The sequence below is a fragment of the Nicotiana tomentosiformis genome, chromosome 2 (assembly GCF_000390325.3).
Source record: "Nicotiana tomentosiformis chromosome 2, ASM39032v3, whole genome shotgun sequence".
Classification (NCBI taxonomy): domain Eukaryota; kingdom Viridiplantae; phylum Streptophyta; class Magnoliopsida; order Solanales; family Solanaceae; genus Nicotiana; species Nicotiana tomentosiformis.
The window spans coordinates 167857739-167879960 of NC_090813.1; the positions used below are offsets into that span (position 1 = coordinate 167857739).

The following is a 22222-nucleotide window of genomic DNA, read 5'->3' on the forward strand; positions in this document are numbered from 1 at the left end:
AACTGACCAATACTATCTAGACACTTGGCATGATTTGATCGGCTCATTTATTTGGCTAGGATTGCCATGTCACTTGACACGTCGCATGATTTTATTGGCTCGTTCTTTTGACTTGGATTGCCACATTACTTGACACGTGGCATGAGTCTAGGCTTTAAGATGGGCTAATAGCCATTTGGACCTTGGGCTAATGAAGTGTGCTTATCATTTAATTTGTAGTCTCATTTAATGGACTAGCCCAACACATATATATTAAATTTAAATAATTAGTCCAATTTAGTAGCCACAATATTTATTTGGATTAATATCTTGAATTTATATGATCCAAATTATTTTATGAATTTAAATCCGATAAATTTTAAATGCTTACAAATGCCCCTATTTTAAGTCTTATTTGACCTTCGAAGATTAGTCTTGAAGTACCAATAATGTCCTTAATTACGAAAAGTGCATTCAGCTAATGGGAATTTGTTAATATTGCTGCTAAGTCCATCTTTTAATTCAAACTTTAACATTAAAATAATATAATAATGCTAATGTTTAGAATTTGCAATGATCAACATATTTTACCCAGCATTTTATCACCTGATTCTTTTCAAAGTGACAACATTCTTTCCTCAATTTGTAAGGAATTTGTGATGTCTCCTATTCCTCCTCCGCATTTGAATTTTTTTTTTCTCCTTTTTGAATTTCAGGCTTCAGCATTATCTATGGCCGGTTTGGCCGAGCTTTGTTTTGGGCCAAAAATACTTTTTTGGCCCAAAGCACTTTTGACCAAAAAATTAAGGTGTTTAGTCAAGTTTTTAGATAAAAAAAATATTTTTGAGGAGAAGCAGAAGCAGTTTTTGAGAAGTAGAAATAAATAGTTTCTTTCCAAATACACTTTTTTGAGAAACACTTTTGAGAAAAATACACTTACACAGAGGCAGACCTACCTTAGAGTTAGGGGGGTCACCGGAACCCGTTAGCCTCGGAAAAAATACTGTAAATATATTTTTTATATATTTATATACACACTGAGGACCCCTTAAATAATTTATCAGGCCCCCTAAATAAACAAAAACAAGTCAGACGCTCTCATAGTAGTTATACTAAGCAGTAAGCCTTTATTATAACTTGAATATGAAAAAAATTTTATTCACAAAGTGTCGTAGTATAACTTTAATATTTTTGCAGGGTTTGCCGTTTGCATATTACAAGACAAGATCAATTATATTATGTTTTGCTGAACTAAAAGCCTTTTCACTTCAAGGATAAAAAATTTCACAAATTGGTAAGTGTTCCTATTTTAAAGGGTGTAATTTCTCTATTGTAAATGTTGCATTTTCTTTTTTCTTGATAGAAGGGGTGTGATTGAGTGATTCCTCTGTTATATTCTCTTAGTGTTGTTCTTGATAGATGGGGTGTGATTCCACTATTGAAAGTTTGCTTTTATTCTTGATGGACACTTAAATTGAATTGAATCATTGTTTTGTAGGAAGTTCTTGTTCTTGTAACTTGAAATGGATGTATTTTTGACGAGGTTTTAATTCTTCTCAACCAAGTTCTAGTTTTAGAGAGAATTCCTCCCTTCTAGTCGATGAATTTGATGTGGAATCACTAAATTCCGACCCCGGAGAGAGAATACCCATTGATAAATATAGCCTTAGAATACGAGATGAAGTGAGAAAATATTACATTAAACAATGGCCTTGCCAACCGGTTGATTACAAATTTCCTAAAACTTTATTCGGAAAGAAAATGCTTCAATTTAGTTCGGGTTAGTTTAAAGATTCAAACTCTATATGGTTGTAGTATAGTGTGAAGAAAGATGCGGCATTTTGTTTATGTTGCTATTTATTCAAGAATGATTATGTCTTGCAAGGTTCGAAATTGATGTTGCAAGGTTCCTCTTGAAATTTGGATTGTCTTTTCGAGGTCACGATGAAAGTGAATCTTCCAAAAATAAAGGCCTTTTTCTAGGGCTATTGGAATGACTTGCAAAGAAGCTTCCGGATGTGGATAAAGTTATATTAAAACATGCTCAAAAAATGATATAATGACTTCACCAAAAATTCAAAAGGATATTGTTAGTGCTTGTGCACAAGAAACTGTGAAAGCTATAATTGATGACTTGGGTGGGGATTATTTTGGGATATTAGTTGATGAGTCTAAGGATATTTCACACCATGAACAAATGGCCCTTGCTTTACAGTATGTTGACAAAAAAGGCCAAGTGAATGAGCCATTTATTGGTCTTGTTCGTGTTGGTGATACATCTGCAAAGTCATTGAAGGAAGCAATGTATTCTTTACTATTGAAACACTCATTAAGTCCATCCAAAATACGTGGACAAGGATATGATGGAGCTAGTAATATAAAAGAAAAGGTGAATGGTCTTAAATCTTTAATTTTAGAACAAACTCCATCGTCATATTGTATTCATTGTTTTGCGCATCAATTGCAATTGACACTTGTAGCTGTGGCTAAAAAACATAAGGAGGTGAAAAATTTCTTTGCTATAATTGCTAACGTGTTGAATGTAGTTGGAGCATCTTTTAAGCGTAGAGATCAACTTCGTGATCATCAAGCAGAATTATTGAAGAAATTGCTAGAGAGTGGTAAACTTCAAAGAGGGAAATGATTAAATCAAGAGCGAGGGCTTCAAAGGCCAAGTGACACTCGTTGGGAATCACATTGTAGAACATTGGATAACTTTGTTATTTTATTTTCATCTATTGTTCATGTGCTTGAGGTGGTTGAATGTGAAGGTTTTGAGGCTGATGATAGATTACAAGCAGAAGCATTTTTGAGTAAAACCAATGCATTTGACTTTGTTTTCTTGCTTCACTTGATGTTGAAAGTGTTGATGATGTCGAACGAGTTGAGTAAAGCTTTGAGAGGTTGCAAGTAATAAGAGAAGATAGATGGGTGTCATTGATGGATGGAGTCTCTTCATTTTGTGCTAAACATGATATTGTGGTACCCAATATGGAAGAATTCTATATTCCTGAAAAGTCAAAGCGTAGACCTTCTACTGTTACGTATTCACATCACTTACGTGTTGATCTTTTTTATTCTGTGATTGATTTGCAACTTCAGGAGCTTAACAGTCGTTTTGATGTTGTGAGTGGTAACTTGCTTCTTGATATGGCTAGCTTGAATCTGGTTAATTCATTTGTTAATTTTGATTAAGGAAAAAATAATAACATTGGCTAAGTATTATCCAGATGAGTTTGGCGAATTGAAGCTTCGAGATCTTAGTCACCAACTTGATACTTTCATATTGCACATGCGACGTGGTGACCTTAGGTTTTCTGATTTGAAAGGAATTGGTGATTTGGCAAAAGCCTTGGTTGAGGCAAATCTTGCAGAGAGTTATTCACTTGTTTATTTACTTGTAAAGTTAACTCTAATTTTACCTATCGCGACTGCAACGGTGGAAAGAGCATTTTCATCCATGAAGTACATCAAAGATGAATTTCATAGTAGTATTAGTGATACATTTTTAAATGATTGTTTAGTTTGTTACTTTGAGAAGGAAGTATTTATAAATGTAAGTAATGATGCTATTATTGACCATTTTCAAAATATGAAAGCGCGTCGAGTTTAAGTATGAATAAATGATGTACTTTTGTTATATTAGTATCACATTGATGATGTTCGATAATATTAAAGTTTGTATTTTGCTGATAAGTTATCATATATGTTTTCATAGAGTTGCGCCGAACTTTATCACTAGTAATTGGCATGTTTAAGACAATGGTGCCCCCGTCCTGCTCAAATCCTGGGTCCGCCTCTGCACTTAAAAGTAGTTTTAAAAACTTGGCCAAATATTAATTACTGCTCAAGAGTGTTTTTCAAATTAATTAGTCAAACCCAAACTGCTTCTTACTTTTTTGAAAAGTACTTTTGAGAAAAGCACTTCTCGAAATAAACTGATTTTAGAAGCTTGGCCAAACAGGCTACTAATCTCAGTTGATAACTCCCCACTCTATTATCCTCTCCTATCCTTTAGGAGATAAAATCTTATTCTTTTGAGAAGATTTCAATCACTGCACATCTTGCCGGATTAGGAGAACTCTTTCAAGCAACTATAAATAGAACCATGAGCCTTGATTGAAGCACACTAAGAGGGTATTTGGACGGACTTAAAAGCTGGTCAAACAAACTTTTAAGCACCTTTTTATTTTATGAAGTGTTTGGCAAAAAACAAAGCTGCTTAAAAAAGGTTAAAATGTGCTTAAGAAAAGCAAAAACCAACAAGTTGGCTGATCCAACTTTTTCGATTTTGGCTTAAAAGCCATTTTATTTTGACCAATAAAATTACTCTCTTGTCTATTATCCCTCTGTTTCAATTTATGTGAACCTATTTTTTTTTAAGTTTGTGCCAAAAAAAATGATATTTTTCTCTATTTGGAAACAATTTACTTTTATATAATGATTTATAGCCACACAAAATATATGTGACTCATTTTACACCACAAATTCAAAAGTCTTCTCTCTTTTCTTAAACTCCGTACCCAGTCAAATGAGTTCACATAAATTAAAACAAAGGGAGTATAAGTTTTCATAATACCAAAATTACCCTCAGTCAAAGAAATCTAAAATATCTACATCTCCTATTTCCTTCACTGCTGAAGACAACCTTTCCTCTTCTTTCCTCTTCCTCTCTGCTTCATCTCCATTTTCTGCACTTTCGTCAAGCATCACGCCCCTTTCTATACTGTTTTAGACAAAGTTGATTTTATAGTTATATTTTTGGAGGATTTCTTCTGTCTTTTCTTTGGTATTGTTTATTACTAATGATTTGATCCATTTGGGTTGCTTGACTATACAGAGAGAATGATGGTGCTCTAGTAGTAATACTATATTGAGTATTCCAAACTAAAGGGAAAAGGAATTGAAATTAAATTAAAATATAAATTAATTTTTATTTGCATTAATTCATAATTAAATATATTATAGTAATCAGCTCCTTTATAATATTGATAGCTTTAAGGGTATTTTTATTTTTTTAATAGAAAAAAGTGCTTACTAGCACTTGTTTATCAAACAATTCAACAATTTTTTTTAAGGTTCAACACTTTTATCCAAACAGATAACTATTTATTTTTGTGCTTAAAAGCTATTTTTATTTTAAGCGAATCCAAACTGAATCTAAATCGCGAAACGAATCGAGAGAAGAGAAGAAAAAGGAAATCACAATATCTGCTGCAAAGTAGTTATCAGTAAGTCGCTTTTTTTTCTTCTTTTGTAGGAAGATAAAAGCTTTTTCCATAAGAGGAATATGTCATGCCAAATCTTGTACTTTTCTTTGAATTATATATGTACTTTGAGGTGATACATGTCAATTCTTGTCATGTCAATTTTTTTTTCTTTTGTCTTTATTCATTTTCCCTTGCAAACTTTTGCAACCACCCAAGTGACATGCCAATTTCTTAGAAAAAAACTTTATGACTTGGTAACTTTGACGGCTTATATTCTTTCTTCTCTTTTTTTTTTTATAAAAAAAATGCCTTTACTATTTAGAGTAGCAGCACATATTGTGTTGTTTTTACTGTCCCTTTTCTTTTGTTGAGAGGACCCATAAGAGCTAAGGCATATGACAACTGTAGAAAATTAGCTTTGCCATGTACTTTTCAGTAGAGTTTTCTTTTCAGAAGGAAAAAAATAGACACAGCTCATTCAATATTTGTTTTGATCGTTTTTTTTTGGAATAAAACTGTTCGGACTTTGGAGGAATATCATTGAACCACCTTTGCAGCCAATATTGTTTTAGTTCATGGCAACTTCCAATAGAACCAAGTACACTCTCAACTTTAGCATTTGTTCTATTTATGGCTTATGTATTTGCTTTTGCTGCTTTTCTTTGATTTGAAATCTCGGGGTCCATTCCAGTGTATGTAAATGAATTTTTTTTGCTTGAATTCTTTTTCATCTTTTGTAATTCTTGAATAAAGTCGGACGATTTTAAATCGTCTAGGGGAGAACAATTTGTATTGCATTAGAAGTCTAACTGCTCTTGTAGCAGCTTGAACCACAAGTATCACCTTTAACCTGGCTGTCCCTTTATACAAGATGATGGAATTACTTTTAACTAGGCAAAGACTTTACACCATCTCAAGCACAAGACTTATTTTTTTCAGGCGAATATGATTACACAGTCTAAGCTAAATATTTATTTTATCTGAGCCGAATACCATTATACCGTCTAAGCCAAAGATCCTTTTTTTTTAAAAGATTTGACTTTACTTTATCTGAGGCGAAGACCAATACATCGTCTGAGCCAAAGATTTTACTTTGTGTGAGGTGAAGATCATTACATCATCTGAGCCAAAAATTTACTTTGTCTTAGGTGAAGACCATTACACCGTCTGAGCCAAAGATTTTACTTTATTTACAAATTTGACTTTACTTTATCTAAGGTAAAGACCATTACACCGTCTGAGCCAAAGATTTTACTTTGTCTAAGGTGAAGATCATTACACCGTCTAAGCCAAAGATCTTTTTTTATTTACAGATTTGACTTTATTTTATCTGAGGCGAAGACCATTACACCGTCTAAGCCAAAGATCTTCTTTTTTTTTTGAAAATTTGACTTTACTTTATTTGAGGCAAAGACTATTACACCATCTAAACCAAAGATTTTTATTTTGTCTGAAGATTTATCTTCACTTTATCTGAGGTATAGACCATTACACTGTCTAAGCCAAAGATTTTTACTTTGTCAGAGATAAAGACCATTACATCGTCTAAGCCAAAAATTTACTTTAACGCCAAAAAATTGACATTATGGTGTAAAGGAATGGAAATTCGTACTCATTTCAAGATACTTAAATCAGAAATTGCATGAAAAACATGATTTGCTTTAAGAAACTGACCACTAAGAGCATCTCTTCAATTTCAGTCTTCATAGGTAATTTTATGATCTCCTTTATATGGATATGTCTCTCCCTTCTCTATTGCAAGTAGAAAAAGAAATCAACTTAAAAGATTTCACTTAGCAAAGAAAACCTCACAGTTGAAGAATCATATTTCTCCAACATAAATCAAGTCATGTAATCAAACATATTAAAGACTTCATTCTGTTTATCCTCAAAATCGGATAACAATTAAATTTGTACGTGGTTTTAAGGATACGTTATCTAATTTGATACAAAATAATAAATCAGATTGAAATTGAAATAAGTATTGGGAAAGTAAATGCAAACTACACAAGTTGAACAATTAACCTTGGAAGGTTAGCCACCCTTGAGCCGAAAGAGTTTTTATCGATATCAGAATGGAATGACAAGAGAATAATAAGAACTAAAAATAATAATATATTGCTTTGGGATGCATGTTGTCGTGTCCTTTACAAGTAATCAGACCCCCTTTATATAGTAGGAGAGTCATATTTTAGGTACAATTCTATAAAAAGGTAAACATTTCCTGGTTTGCTGATTTGTCGGTTCCCTATCGATACGTACCGAGATTCCCGCCGTGATATCTGACCGGTTACGAATGTTTCAGACTTCTGTTATTCCGGTCTTCTGTTGGTTATATCGGAAGTATTTTCTCGAGCTTAATCGGGGTCAGGGTCAATTTCGGGATCATGGACTCAATGTTCTTGAGGACGGACATTCTGACCTCGTGTTCTGGTTCGACGAGACTCGGGGTCGATCTTCAACCCCTCGTGTTCCGAGTCCGATCTGTCATGTAATAATCGAGCCCGATTTTGACCATATACAAATAGTCCCCTCATTTTTCGGAGAGTAATCGACGAGAAACGATATGAGCTTCCGATTCTCACCTCGATACTCCGCGTCAGAAACGACAAAATGAACGAAACGTCTCATCAATCATGTCTTAATGGTATTAAATGCTCGTCAGTTGCTGGTCGGCCACTCCTGGCTTTGAACCGTCGTTTGAAAATTATAAATACCTTCTTCGTCATTCATTCAAACTTTTCATCCGAACCTTCTCTACTCTTGTTCCTTAGAAATCTCTACATTTTCTAGCATTTGCATCCTGATTTCTTGAGATCTTTATAAGAACTTTCGCTTGTCTTCACTTCGAACCGTCAAGTGTACCCCTTTAACTTCCTCTTTTTCATCTTTCTACCCTCTATTTAAAAGAAAATGGTGAAGACTTCAAAAATAGTTCCCCAAATAAAAGCTACTTCTACATCACGGCTGGCCGGCGAGGAACCAGCGGCGGAACCTCCTCTTAGCATGTTTATTCCTGGCGGGTGCTCGGTGACGGCTGATTTTAAGGTTGAAAAACCTTCACCCGTTTCGGGCCGATGTGAGAAGGTCTCGAGGTACATCTGCTCGATCACCGAAGATATTCTTCCTACGGTCAATAAAAATTGCAACTGGATCGGCAAAGACGTGGTGGTTCCCAGGGCCAAAGAAGATATTACTATCCACGTCGAGGGATACTTAAGTGTTTACACTTATCCCTTTATGCTGGGCCCGTTGGACCCGATAATCATCCATTTCTGCAAAAGGTACGAGGTGTGCCTCGGCCATATTCGCCCCTCGTTCTGGAGGATCGTCATTCTTCTTCGGTTCTTTGTGAGCAAGATCGATAGATATTCGTTCACCGTCAACCACCTCATGCACCTATACAGTCCCCGACTCTTCGGGGGGGGGGACTGATTAAACTTGCATGCCGGGCTACTAAAGCCCCGTTCTCGAGCATCGATGAAGACTGGGATCGAGGTTGGCTAGGCCGTTTTGTCTGAGTGAGGGCCTCGGACCTGCTCCCAGCAGAGTACATGTCGTTCCCCGAGAAGTGGAACATGAAACGCAAGTAAAGTTTCATTTTTCCCAAAATTTTATTTTTTACTCTCTTTTCCTTCTTTCTTACCGGTGTTTGGTGGTGGTGCAGGAGCTGTTGCTCGCGTCCCGGAAGCAGTCCCTTGACTCAAGGAGTGGGTCGAGGGCATTGTGTCACAGAAACCGTATTTTGAGCGCGCATGGAGTGAACTTTCGAAGGGCCGGTGGGAGGCCCGTTCTCGCGGTGAGATTCTTTTCTTAAGTGGACAACACTTAGATTTCCTCCGTGCTGCCGAACCCTTACTCATCTCTTTTTTCTTTGTAGGTCTTCCCAAATATGTCGCAATGAGGCCTCCATCCGGTGACGAGGATTGCCCCGTCGAGTCCCCTGCTCCGAGACAGGGTGAAGAGAAGAAGCGGAAAAGGGCTCTGAGTTCTCCGAACTCGGAGCAGAAAAACCGAGGAGGAGGCTGGTGCGCAAATCCAAAGAAAGTACCAGCGCCCGAGAGCTCCTATCGGACTCACTCCACCGGTTGAGGGATGAGTCCGAAGAAGAAGAAGAAGAAACTTCTGAACTGGTGGCCCTCAAAGAGAAGCGACACCGAATCACCTCGAATCAGGGGGCGAAGAAGAGGCAGTGGTCGAGGCCTTCTAACTAGAGAAGAGCGAGGTCGTTTTGCCTCAAGTTAGGGAGGCCGACAAGGAGACCACAGTCGATACTTCTCGGGAAGAGCCAATGCCCCGAAGAACGTACTTGGGGTGATAGATCTCTCGGAGTCACCTTCGTTTACCGACTCCATGATCAACGAGGCTCAAATGCTGAAACGTCACCTCAACGAAGGGCCCTAAGGGGTGGAATAGCCCTTTCACAACTTTTTTGACGGCCTAGACTCTACCGCCACGGAGGACGTCACCGGGTTGGGTGACTTACCGTTGCCAAGGAAGAGTCCGTCTTCGAGGACCAGCAGGCCTTCTTCAAGTCCGAAACTAGTCGACCGGTTCCCAGCTCTGAGCGCGAATCCTGACCGGAAGCGGTCGGTCATCATGTATTTTTCGGAGGATGCCCGTGTCCTTTCTGCCCCCGTAGGGATCGCCAGTTATCTTCGGTGTCTGGTGACCAACGAGGATCAAGCCAAGATGAACAAGGCGGAAGCGCCCTGCCTGTTCAACGAAGCACAACAAGTGTTAAATCGGGTAACTTCAGATGCCTCTTGACGACCTCTATTATGTACTTAGATTAAGTTGTAAATAATCGTAACTTTTCTCTTTGTGCTTGCAGGCCTCGGTGCTTCATCATGAGACTTTTCTCTAATATCGGGAAGATTTAAACCAACATGAGGCCGAGACTCTAAGGCTTACTGATAAGAGGGATGCTTACAAACTTCTCAGTGAGAAACTCCGGGTTGAGCTAGAGGCGGCTCGAAAGGAGCACGTCGACCTGGTCGAGCAGGTAAGAAGAGTATTTGAGGTTAGTGATGATGAGTCAGATACGGTGGCTAACGGTCCGAAATCGCAGGTCCAAAAGAAACTTAATCAGATCGAGAAGCTCGAGGCGGAGGTGGATGCGGTAAAGGTCGAGGCCGGAGAATGGAAAAGAAACATGGACCGCTTGGCCTTAGAAAAGGAGACTGCCCATGCACAGTTGGCTTCGGTTGAAGTCCAACTTCAAGCTATGAAGGAAAAGACCTTGGTGCAGGCCAAAAATATTGAGGGGCTTCAATCTCAGCTAAATTCGGCTATTTCCAATCGAGAAGACCTGGCCAAGGAGCTCGAGATAGCCAAGCCGGAGGCCAAAGTAGTTAAAGTCGATGCCGACGAGATGATGGTTGTTTATAAGGCCGATGCCGAGGTGGCTCAGGTTCTAGCAAAGGACCTTATTGAGCACGCGAAATGGCAATCTCGAAGGGAGGCCCTCGAGAAAATTCATGCTCGGAGTTTCGACTTATCGGCTGAGGTTGAGAGTGCCAAAGAGCTCGAAGTCGAGGCTAAAAAACTGGCCTTTCCCGAAGATGATGAACGTTTTGAAGATTTGGGCGAGTCCGAGGGTGGCGGAGAGTCTGAAGGTGATGAAATAATTTTAAGGCCTTGTTGTTTTTGTTACGGGTCTCGGATGTCTCTGAGCCGCGTCAATAAGACTGTAGCCTTTTTAGTTCGGGTGTTGCCCAGGAGGCTTGCTATCCCGAGTTATTCGGGCTTGCCTAAGATAACAATCCCCGAGTGAGGGTGGCCTGACCTTTAAAATTCGGGCGTTGCCTATGCACCCGATGTCCGATAACTCGGACCGTCCGAGTTTATTTTCGGATGGTAGTCCGCGAGTAAGAGTGATTGTTAGAACTCGGATTAAGGTGGCCCTTGGGCTCGATACCTTTAGGGGATCAGATGTAGGAAATTCTTTGAGAAATGCAAAAAAATGTAAAGGACAAGATGTTTACGCGCAAGGAAGAGACTTCTTTTTATTCTTGTGCAGAATAGTTATACATGTGTACATGCTTTGTGCCGGGCACAAGAAGTCTATGCGGGCACGGTTCATTTGACCGTTTGGCCCTTACAATCTTACAATAAATCCTATCGATCGAGACCCTTCGATCACGAAGTTTCTTTCCTTGCTAAAGTCGATATCCGAGGGTAATGCCCCCCAGTGTTCGGGGTTGATCGAAGAGAGGCCTCGAATGTTGTTGTGATCTTCATCGCCGGTTCGTAGCCGGCCTTCAATTCTAAGTTAGCATGATTTACTTGTTGCCTCGTTAAAAACCTTTCCGTAAAATCCATTTGGGACAAAACCGGTTCAAGGGAAAAAGAGTGCAACGCGTGCTTTCAGACCTAAAATGTTGTATCGTTCCTTGTTGGTTACCTGCAAGCGTTAGTTTAAAATCTAAAAGAATGGGATCGTACCTTAGCAATAATATCGTTTCAAGTGAATTATATTCCATTTGTTCGGTAGTTGCTCGTCGTTCATTATTCCGAGTTTGTAGGATCCCTTTCTGGTGATCTCGATAATTTGATACGGTCCTTCCCAGTTCGGCTCCAATTTCCCTTCGTTCGAGTTTTGGGTGCTAAGTATGACCTTCCTTAGTACTAAGTCCCTGGTTTTGAAGTGTCAAAGGTTGGGCCTTCGATTGTAATACCTTTCGATCCGCTGTTTTTGGGCGGCCAACCGGACAAGGGCGACTCCGTGCCTTTCATCTAATAGCTCCAGGCTCGTACTCATGGCCTCGACATTCGATTCCTTCATTGCATATTGGAATCTGATACTTGGTTCTCCGACTTCGACCGGTATTAAAGCTTCGGCGCCGTAGACCAATGAAAATAGGGTGGCCCGGTACTGGACTTTGAGGTCGTACGATATGCCCATAGGACTTCGGGTAGGATTTCCTTCCATTTCCCTTTGGCGTCGGTTAACCTCCTTTTAAGGTTTTGGAGTATGGTTTTGTTGGTAGATTCAGCTTGTCCGTTCCTACTAGGGTGATAGGGTGTTGATAGGATCCTTTTAATCTTGTGGTCTTCAAGAAATTTGGTTACTTTGCTGCCGATGAATTATTTCCCATTGTCGCATACGATCTCGGCCGGTATTCTGAACCGGTATATGATGTGGTCCCAAATGAAATCAATGACTTCCTTCTCTCTGACCTTCTCGTACGTCTGAGCTTCCACCCATTTAGAAAAATAGTCAGTCATAAACAATATAAATTGATCCTTACCGGGTGCCCGTGGAAGGGGCCGACGATGTCCATTCCCCACTTCATGAATGACCATGGTGATAAAACTGAATGCAGCAGCTCCCCGGGTTGATGAATCATCGGAGCATATCTTTGGCACTCATCATATTTTCGAACGAACTCCTTTGCATCTTTTTCCATGTCGATCCAGTAGTAACCGGGTCTGATTATTTTTTGAACAAGCGATTCGGCGCACGAATGATTTCCACATGTACCTTCGTGGATTTCCCTCAAAACATACTCAGTATCCCCTGGCCCTAGACATATTACAAGTGGGTCATCGAATGTTCTTTTGAACAGGGTTCCGTCTTCGGACAGGCTAAACCATGTTGGCTTTGTACGCATAGCCCTCGATTCTTTTGGATCCAAGGGCAGTTTCTCGGCCCTGAAATATTCTACATATTTGTTTCTCCAGTCCCAAGTTAGGCTCGTTGAGTTGATCTCGGCGTGGCCTTCTTCCACCACCAATCTCATAAGCTGTACGACTGCCCCCGAATTGAACTCGTCGTCTTCGACCGATGATCCTAACTTAGCGAGGGCATTGGCCTCCCTGTTTTGATCCTGAGGTACGTGTTGCAAAGTCCATTCTTTGAACCTATGTAATGTTACCTCCAACTTGTCTAAGTATCTTTGCATTCGTTCTTCTCTGACCTCGAACGCACTTGGTTTACCACAAGGAGGGAGTTGCACTCGGCTTCGATCACCTCTGCCCTCAAGATTTTGGCTAGTTCAAGGTCTGCAATCATGGCCTCATATTCGGCCTCATTGTTAGTCAATTTCACAGTCTTAATAGATTGCCTAACTACATTTCCTGTTAGTGGCTTCAATTCGATGCTAAGTTCGGACCCTTTTGCGTTTGAGGCGCCATCTGTAAAGAGGGTCCAAATTCCCGAGGAAGTCCCCGAGTTAATTAATAACTCTCTTTTGACCTCGGGTATTAGGGCCAGCGTAAAGTCGGCCACAAAGTCTGCCAAGATTTGAGACTTAATGGCGGTCCGGGATCGATATTCAATATCGTACCCACTTATTTCAACGGCCCATTTGGCCAAGCAGCCCGAGAGCTTGGGCTTATGCATAACGTTCCTCAGTGGGTAAATAGTTATGACACATATGGGGTGACACTGAAAGTATGGTTTTAGCTTCCTAGAGGCGCTTAGCACAGCGAGCGCCATTTTTTCTAGGTGAGGGTACCTAGTTTCGGCCTCACCTAGGGTCCTGATAAGATAGTAAATTGAAAATTTTGTACCTTGCTCTTCTCGGACTAGGACTCCACTTACCGATATCTCAGAAATCGCCAAGTACAAGTACAATTATTCGTCTGCCTTTGGTGTGTGAAGCAGCGGCGGGCTCGATAGGTATCGTTTGAGTTCTTCCAAAGCTCATTGACATTCCGGGGTCCATGAGAAGTTATTCTTCTTCTTCAATAGTGCGAAGAATCGGTGGCTCTTATCGGACGACCTCGAAATGAATTGTCCTAGGGCGGATATGCGCCCAGTTAGTCTTTGCACGGCTTTCATGTTATCCACGACCGCGATATCTTCGATGGCTTTGATTTTGTCGGGATTGATCTCAATTCCTCGATTGGATACTATAAATCCGAGGAATTTACCTGACCCAACTTCAAACGCATATTTTTCTGGGTTCAGCTTCATATTGTATCGCTTCAATATGCTAAAGGTTTCCTGCAAATATTTTAAATGGTCCTCTACTCGTAGGGACTTAACCAACATGTCGTCAATGAAAACTTCCATTGATTTTCCTATTTGTTCCTCCAACATCCGATTTACTAGGCATTGGTAAGTGGCACCGGTTTTTTTTAATCCGAACGACATCACGTTATAGCAGTATGTGCCGTATTTAGTGATGAAGAAAGTTTTTTCCTGATCACCAGGGTCCATCCGTATTTGGTTGCACCCGGAATAGGCATCGAGAAAACTGAGGATCTCGTGGCCGGCCGTGGCATCGATCATACGATCGATGTTGGGCAAAGGAAAAGAATCTTTTGGACATGCCTTATTCAAATCCTTATAATCTACACGCATTCTTAGTTTATCCGATCCACGTATTTAACCTCCCGAATATACCCTATTTTAAGGAGTTTAGATACCTCATCCTTGATGAAAGCATGATTGATCTCCGACTGGGGTCTCCTCTTCTGTTTGACCGGATGGAACTTTGGGTCCAGGCTTAGCTTGTGAGTGGCCATCTCCGGCGGGATCCCTGTCATGTAAAGGTGGGACCAAGAGAAACAATCTTCATTAGTTATAAGAAATTGAATGAGTTTTTTCCTGAGCTCGGGGATTAACCCCGTGCCCAGATATCCCTTTTGATCGGGCAAGTTTTCTCTCAATATGACTTGCTCCAGCTCCTCGACCATCGATTTAGTGGCGTCGGAATCATCGGGGGTTATAAAAGATCTGGGAACCCCGTAATCATCATCCTTGCCTTCCCCTTGTTTGTTCGAATCTGTCGAGGCTGGTTCCAGTGATTGATATTTGGCCCCGTCTTTGACCATCTGGTTCGGATCCTTCGACGTTGAGATTGTAGATACCGGTATCACCTCCTCGACCGCGAACATTTCCTTGCCAGCCGGTTGTTCACTGTAGACTGTTTTGACTCCACTAGATGTCAGGAATTTCAATGTCTGGTGTAGTGTCGAGGGCACCACCCTCATGTTGTGGATCCATGTCCTTCCGAATATAGCATTGTACCTCATGTCTCCTTTGACCACACAAAATTTAGTTTCCTGGATGATCCCGACGGTGTTTATTGGTAGCGTTATCTCGCCCTTAGTAGTTTCACACGCCATGTTGAACCCGTTTAGAACTCAGACTGCAGGCACGATTTGGTCTTGTAGACCGAGTTGCTCCACGACCCTCGATCGGATGATATTGGTGGAGCTACCTGGGTTAATTAACACACGTTTAACTCGGGATTTATTTATGTGTACAGATATTATCAGTGCATTATTGTGGGGCTGCGCGATTCCTTCCGCGTACTCATCATTGAAAGTCAAGGCTCTTTCCGGTATGTAATCTCGAGTTTGTTTCTCCCTCATGACAGATATTTTGGTGCGTTTCAACATCGGCCCCTGAGGAACATCGACCCCATCGATAATCATGTTAATGACGTGTTGAGGCTCTTCTTGCTCATCCTGCTTGTTAGAATCCCTATTCCTGAAATGATTTTTTGCTCGATCTCTCAGGAATTCTCGAAGATGCCCGTTGTTGAATAATCGGGCTACTTTATTTCTCAATTGTCGGCAATCCTCCATTCTGTGGCCGTGAGTACCGTGATATTTATACATCTAGCTTGGATCCCTCTGGGACGGATCGGATTGTAAAGGTCGAGACCATTTGGTGTTCTTGATATGTACGATAGCTAATACGATGGCAACATCGTCAATGTTAAAGTTGTATTCTGATAACCTCGATGATTCCTTAGGCCCGACATGCTTGTCGAAGCTGTTTTTACTCATAAGTCCCCGACTGTGTTGACCTCGATCGTTTCTCCTTTCGCTTCTTATGAAATTTCTCCCAGATCCGTTACCTATTCGATCCCCATTGTACGGTTGATAGCAATCCCTGCTCGATCTTGGTTCACGGTCAATGTCTCTCTTGGATCTATCAACGTTTCTGACAGGATAAACAGACCTCGAAGGGACCTCGAGTTGATCATCTTCGACTTTGATTTTTGATTGATACTGATTATACATATCGGCCCAGGTAACGGTCAGATATTCTATCAGGTTCTGCTTCAGTTATTGTGAAGCCACCGAGCTTCGAATATTGAGTCCTTGAGTGAAAGCTTGAACATCTCAGTCATCAGCAACCGGCGGTAGGTCCATCTGTTCCATTTGAAACCGGGACACGAACTCTCTGAGAATCTCGTTATCTTTCTATTTTACTTTGAAAAGGTCCGACTACCTGGTCTCGACCTTAATGGCACCAGCGTGTGCTTTCATGAAAGAATCTGCAAGTATAGCAAATGAATCAATAGAATTAGGAGGTAAGTTGTGATACCATATCATAGCTCCCTTTGACAGGGTTTCTCCAAAATTTATCAGCAGAACAAACTCGATCTCATCGTCCTCCAAGTCTTTCCCTTTGATGGCACATGTATAAGAGGTTACATGCTCATTTGGGTCGGTCGTTCCGCTATATTTAGGTATCTCGGGCATACGGAATTTCCTGGGGATCGGCTTCGGAGCCGCGCTCGGAGGAAAAGGTTATTACACAAACTTCTTGGAATCCAGGCCTTTCAATATCGGAGGTGCTCCTGAGATCTGGTCTACCCTAGAATTATAGGTTTTCACTTTTTTATCATTAGCTTCGATTTTCTTTTCCCTCGACTCCACTCGTTTTATCAGTTCCTCGAGCATTTTTATGATCTCGGGGTTATTCCCCGATTCATTCTCGTTAGATCTTTCTGCAACCGGTCCGTCCCTGCGGTAACTTCTCGGGGCGGATCGGGCTCGGCTCTGCTCAGTGTGCGGCCCTGGTTTTGTAACTGGACTATCGCCACTTGTTAAGCTTGCAATATTTTGAAGATCACCCTTAAACTGATCCCGTATCCACCAATGTTTTGCGTATTTTGAGCCGCTGATCGGAATCCACCACGGACGCTATTTTCGGGATCGGTTGGCAGGTTCTCGTCGATAGCCACATGTGAATTAGCATCAATTGGGTCTGCGACCAAAATTTCGACGGGATCAGTAGGCGGTGCCTCGTTACCAGGCGCTATGTTGTTATTTTCGCCTTGATGACTGAACTCGTTGTCAATATGTAGGGGTGCTAATTGAGAGTTTGACATTTTGCGGTTTAACCTGGAGTCAAAGACACTTCAAAGAGAAAGCGTAAAGTAGTGTATGTTATAGGGATTTGTATCAAATAACCATTATTATCCTTAACCCCACGGTGGGCGCCAATCTGTTTATTCTCAAAATCGGATAAAAATTAAATTTGTACGTGGTTTTAAGGATATATGATCTAATTTGATACAAAACGATAAATCAGATTGAAATTGAAATAAGCACTGGGAAAGTAAATGCAAACCACACAAATTGAACAGTTTTAGCCTTGGAAGGTTAGCCACCCTTGAGCCGAAAGAGTTTTTATCGATATCAGAATGGAATGACAAGAGAATAATAAGAACTAAAAATAACAATATATTTCTTTAGGATACGTGTTACCATGTCCTTTAAAAAGTAATCAGCCCCCTTTATATAGTAGGGGGAGTCCTATTTTAGGTACAATTCTATAAAAGGTAAAAATCTCCTAGTTTGCTGATTTGTCGGTTCCCTATCGATACGTGCCGAGATTTCCGCCGTGATATCTGACCGGTTATAGATGTTTCGGACTTCCGTTATTCCGATCTTCTGTTGGTTATATCGGCAATATTTTCTCGAGCTTACTCGGGGTCAGGGTCGATTCCTGGATCATGGACTCAATGTTCTTGAGGACGGACATTCTGACCGCGTGTTTTGGTTCGGCGAGACTCGGGGTCGATCTTCAACCTCTCATGTTCCGAGTCCGATATGTCATGTAATAATCGAGCCCGATTTCGACCGTATACACATTCCTTCAAAGAATTCAAGATATAAATATTTGAAGATCGTGCAGACTATATCAAAGGCTTCTACCACACATTTGGAGATATGCTGAAGCTTCCAACAAAAACAATTGAAGGCTATATCAATTTAAAGACTATATCGGTGGCTTCTGGTTGGCTTTCACTTGAAGACTAGATGTCTTAGAAGAGCTTAACTTACAGACTTCAAACTTTTAGACTAGGCAGACTTAAAGACTTTTGCTTGAAGACTTGATAGATTTGATGACTTCTACTTTAAGATTTGGCGAATTCGAAGGTCTCAACTTCACTTGGCATATTTAAAAACTTCAACTTGACGACTTGCAAAATTTGAAGATTTTAACTTGAAGATTTAGCCTTTTACTAAAATACTACAATCATTTCATCAGAGACCTTAATTTGACATGAAGAGATTGCCCTCATTGAGCTATCAATATCTGACAAGACAGAGAGTTCAACGAAAGAACATATATACCTAATTTTCAAGTGTCAATCAAGTGAATTATATTCCATCATACTTCATTCGAATAATGCCTTGGGTATATGTATATTTTTGAACTCAATGACTGAACTTAGAATGAAACTCTAAGCTGCTTATGTACCTTAGTGAAGAGGATCAAGTCATACCGTAGTTTGAAATGGGTGAGTTTTTTTTAATGTCCTAACTTTTGCCTAGGACGCCTCTTTCGAGGTTTTCAACCTAGCGGACTTTTTTTTGGGTCGTGCACAATTTATATTCTTGCGGGCTAGGAGTAACATGCAGTTTATGCTCGTGCATTAAGGAGCGTTTTTGTTTTATTCAAGGATAGTATCTCTTCATGAATTTCCCATTGATGGGGCCAATCCGCAAACCTTCTGATTCAACTATCTTGTAAGTGCCACTTGAGTATACCTCTTGTACAACATATGGATCATCCCACTTAGCAGAGAATTAACCTCCAGATCGACGAGAGGTGATAATAGGCCTTTTTACCACAAGAACTTGGTCACCCACTTGGAAAGGTCTAAGGCGCACCCTTTTTGTTAAAAGATCGAGACAAGCGAGCTTGATAACATTCAAGGCTTTGTTGAGCTTCTAGCCTCTTTTCATCAAGAGATTCCAATTCTTCAAGGCGTAAGCGAGCATTTTCTACATCAATGAGTTCTTCTTGAATGTCAAGCTGCAACGATGGGATTTGACGCTCAAGTGGAAGGACTGCTTCAACTCCATAAACAAGTGAATAAGGAGTCGCTTGCGTTGGCGAGCGATATGTGGTCTTGTATTCCCAAAGAACTTCTTCTATTCTCTCATGCCAATCTCTCTTAAACTTAGAGATAACGTTTTTCAACAAGTTGCAGAGCGTCTTGTTAAACGCTTCAACAAGTCCATTGGCAGCAACATAATACATGGAGGAATTACGTTACTTGAAGCCAAAAAGATCACATATTTTATTCACCGGCTTGTTATCAAATGGTTTACCATTGTCTGTCAATATATATCGAGGAATGCCGAAACAATAGATAATATTGACTCGGATGAAGTTAGCCACATTTTCCTTCTTTACTTCCTTAAGAGAAACAACTTCATCCCACTTCGAGAAGTAATCAGTTGTGGCCAAAATGTATAGATGTCCACCAGAAGAGTTTTGCAATGGACCAACAACATCCAAACCCCAAGCATCAAATGGACAAGAAGCAACAGTTGGGTGTAATACTTCAGGTGGTTGATGTATGAAGTTATCATGGAATTGGCAAGCTTTACACCTTCGAGTGTAATCTAAACAATCTTTAACCATGGTTGGCAAATAATACCCCATTCTTTTTATATGGAAATGAAGTTTTTGCCTAGATTGATGCACTCCACATACTCCAGAATGTGCTTCTTGCGGGGCTTGAAAGGATTCATCAGCCCCCAAACAACGTAAGAGCACTCCATCAAATGATCGTTTGTAGAGTGTATTTTTGTAATAAAGAAAGCGAGGGGATATCCTTCGGATTTCTATCTTCCTTCGGGCATTTTTTGGCAATATCCCATAACAAAGATAATCGATTAATGGTTGTCGCCAATCCTCAATTTCAACCTTAAGAACGGCAGCAAGATGCTCAACTTTGCTTTCTTCTTCCTCGTAGTCATTTGGTGGAGGAACTACCCATCTTTGGCAAACGACAACTTATGTTTGGTCAGGAAAAGATAATGTAGAAGCTAAGGCTGCTAATGCATCAACTCTCCTATTTTCCTTTCTCGACACATGTTGGATAGTTACCTCTCCAAGCCAACTTATCAATCTTTGAGCATATTTGTGTTATGGGACAAACTCTGGCTTCTTGACCTCAAAGCTACCCAAAATCTGATTGATCATTAACTTGGAGTCTGCAAACACTTGTAGTTGCAATTGTTTGATATCCACAGCCATTTCAAGCCCAAGTATGAGCGCTTGATATTCAGTAACATTATTGGAACATCGTTGTATCAGAGTGAAAGAATATGGCAAAACTTCTCCTTGAGAAGTGATAAAAACTATTCCAGCACCAGCTCCTTCACGATGTGCAGCGCCATCAAAATACATCTTCCAAGGAGGTCGAATTTCTATGACCATTGCATCTTCATCAAGCAATTCATCAGACAACTCGCAATCATCTGGAATCAGATGGTCAGCTAGGAAGTCTGCTAATGCTTGTCCTTTTACCGCCATTTGAGGAACCTACACAATTTAAAATTGTTGAAATTAGAGGTACCACCTCGCTAGTCGATCACTTAGGACAGGTTTAGACATGACAAACTTGATGGGATTCGCTCTTGAGATGAGTTGCACAACGTGAGCTTGGAAGTAATGCTTCAGCTTCTGAATAAAGAAGACAAGTGCCAAACATAACTTCTCAATAGGTGAATACTTGAGCTCATTTGGCGTCATCTTCCTACTCAAGTAGTAAAGTACATTTTCTTTGCCTTCATTGTTTCCTTGAGCCAAAAGCGCTCCTACTAACCTTTCATGTGCTGAAATGTACAATATTAATGGATTTTCAGGTATGGGGGCTACCAGTACTGGAGGTTTCATCAGATAAGACTTAATGCTTTCAAAAGAATTTCTGCAAGCTTGGTCCCATTCAAAAGGAACCCCTTTCTTCATTAGGCGACTAAATGGTTGGCATCTTCCAGCCAGATTCGAAATAAATCTTCTAAGATATGCCAACTTACCCTGTAAGATTTTTAATTCATGAATATCCTTAGGCTCGGGCATTTTCATGATAGCATCCACCTTACCTTTATCAATTTCGATACCTCGGTGTCGAACAATAAAATCGAGGAACTTCCCAGAAGTAACTCCAAAGGCGCACTTCAACGGATTCATTCTCAGTTGGTATCTCTGAAGCCGTTCAAATACCATCCTCAAATCTTGTAAGTTATCATCTCTCTTCCTTGACTTTACCGCCAAGTCGTCAACATAACACTCCACGTTTTTTGTGAAGCATGTCGTCAGAAATGTTTTACATGACACGTTGATATATAGAACCAGCATTTTAAAACAAAAGACATTACCTTGTAGCAGTATATACCTTTAGGGGTTCGAAAGACGGTAATTTCTTCATCCTTCGGTGCCATGCGAATTTGATTATAACCAGACGAACCATCCATGAAAGACATCACCTCATATCCAGTCATGGAATTAATCATGAGTTCCGGGATGGGAAGAGAAAATTCATCATTTGGACAAGCATTATTTAGGTCCCTAAAGTCAACACAAACTCGAATTTGACCATTCTTCTTTCTTACAGGGACGAGCTTGAAATCCATGTAGGATACTTAACTTCACGAACGAAACCAGCCTCAATAAGCTTGTTAACTTCGGTTTCAATCAAGGGAACCAGTTCGGGTCTAAAGCGACATTGTGCTTGCTTCACGGGATGAGCACCTCGTTTGACATCAAGATGATGTACAACCACCTTGGGATCTGAGCCTGGCATCTCTTTGTAACTCCAAGCAAATACATCTTTGAACTCCTTAAGTAGCTCAATATATTTGCTCTCTTCATCATCAGTTAGCGAGGCACTTATATATGTAGGCCTTGGATCTTCAACACCTCCGAGATTGACTTCTTTTAGTGCATCAACTGTTGTCTTTACCCCTTCTTCAAGCTCAGGTGGTGCATCTTTGGTGTCTTCATCCTTTTTAAGATCACTATCACTGAAAGATAT

At 40.3% G+C, this 22222-nt stretch overlaps 3 protein-coding genes across 3 annotated transcripts; 2 read left to right on the plus strand and 1 right to left on the minus strand.

Moving 5' to 3' along the window:
- The first annotated feature begins 2038 nt into the window (after positions 1-2038).
- On the plus strand, positions 2039-2893 carry LOC104097418 (uncharacterized). The gene is made up of 2 exons (XM_009603968.1): positions 2039-2600; positions 2751-2893. Exons 1-2 carry the CDS (start codon positions 2039-2041, stop codon positions 2891-2893), a joined length of 705 nt encoding a protein of 234 aa, XP_009602263.1.
- Positions 2894-2919: 26 nt separating this feature from the next.
- On the plus strand, positions 2920-3592 carry LOC104097419 (uncharacterized). Its single transcript, XM_070194563.1, has 2 exons — positions 2920-3105; positions 3176-3592. Exons 1-2 carry the CDS (start codon positions 2920-2922, stop codon positions 3590-3592), a joined length of 603 nt encoding a protein of 200 aa, XP_070050664.1.
- A 15461-nt stretch (positions 3593-19053) lies between these two features.
- LOC138906044 (uncharacterized) lies at positions 19054-19437 on the minus strand. The gene has a single exon (XM_070194564.1). It carries the CDS (start codon positions 19435-19437, stop codon positions 19054-19056), a length of 384 nt encoding a protein of 127 aa, XP_070050665.1.
- Between the last annotated feature and the right edge of the window lie 2785 nt (positions 19438-22222).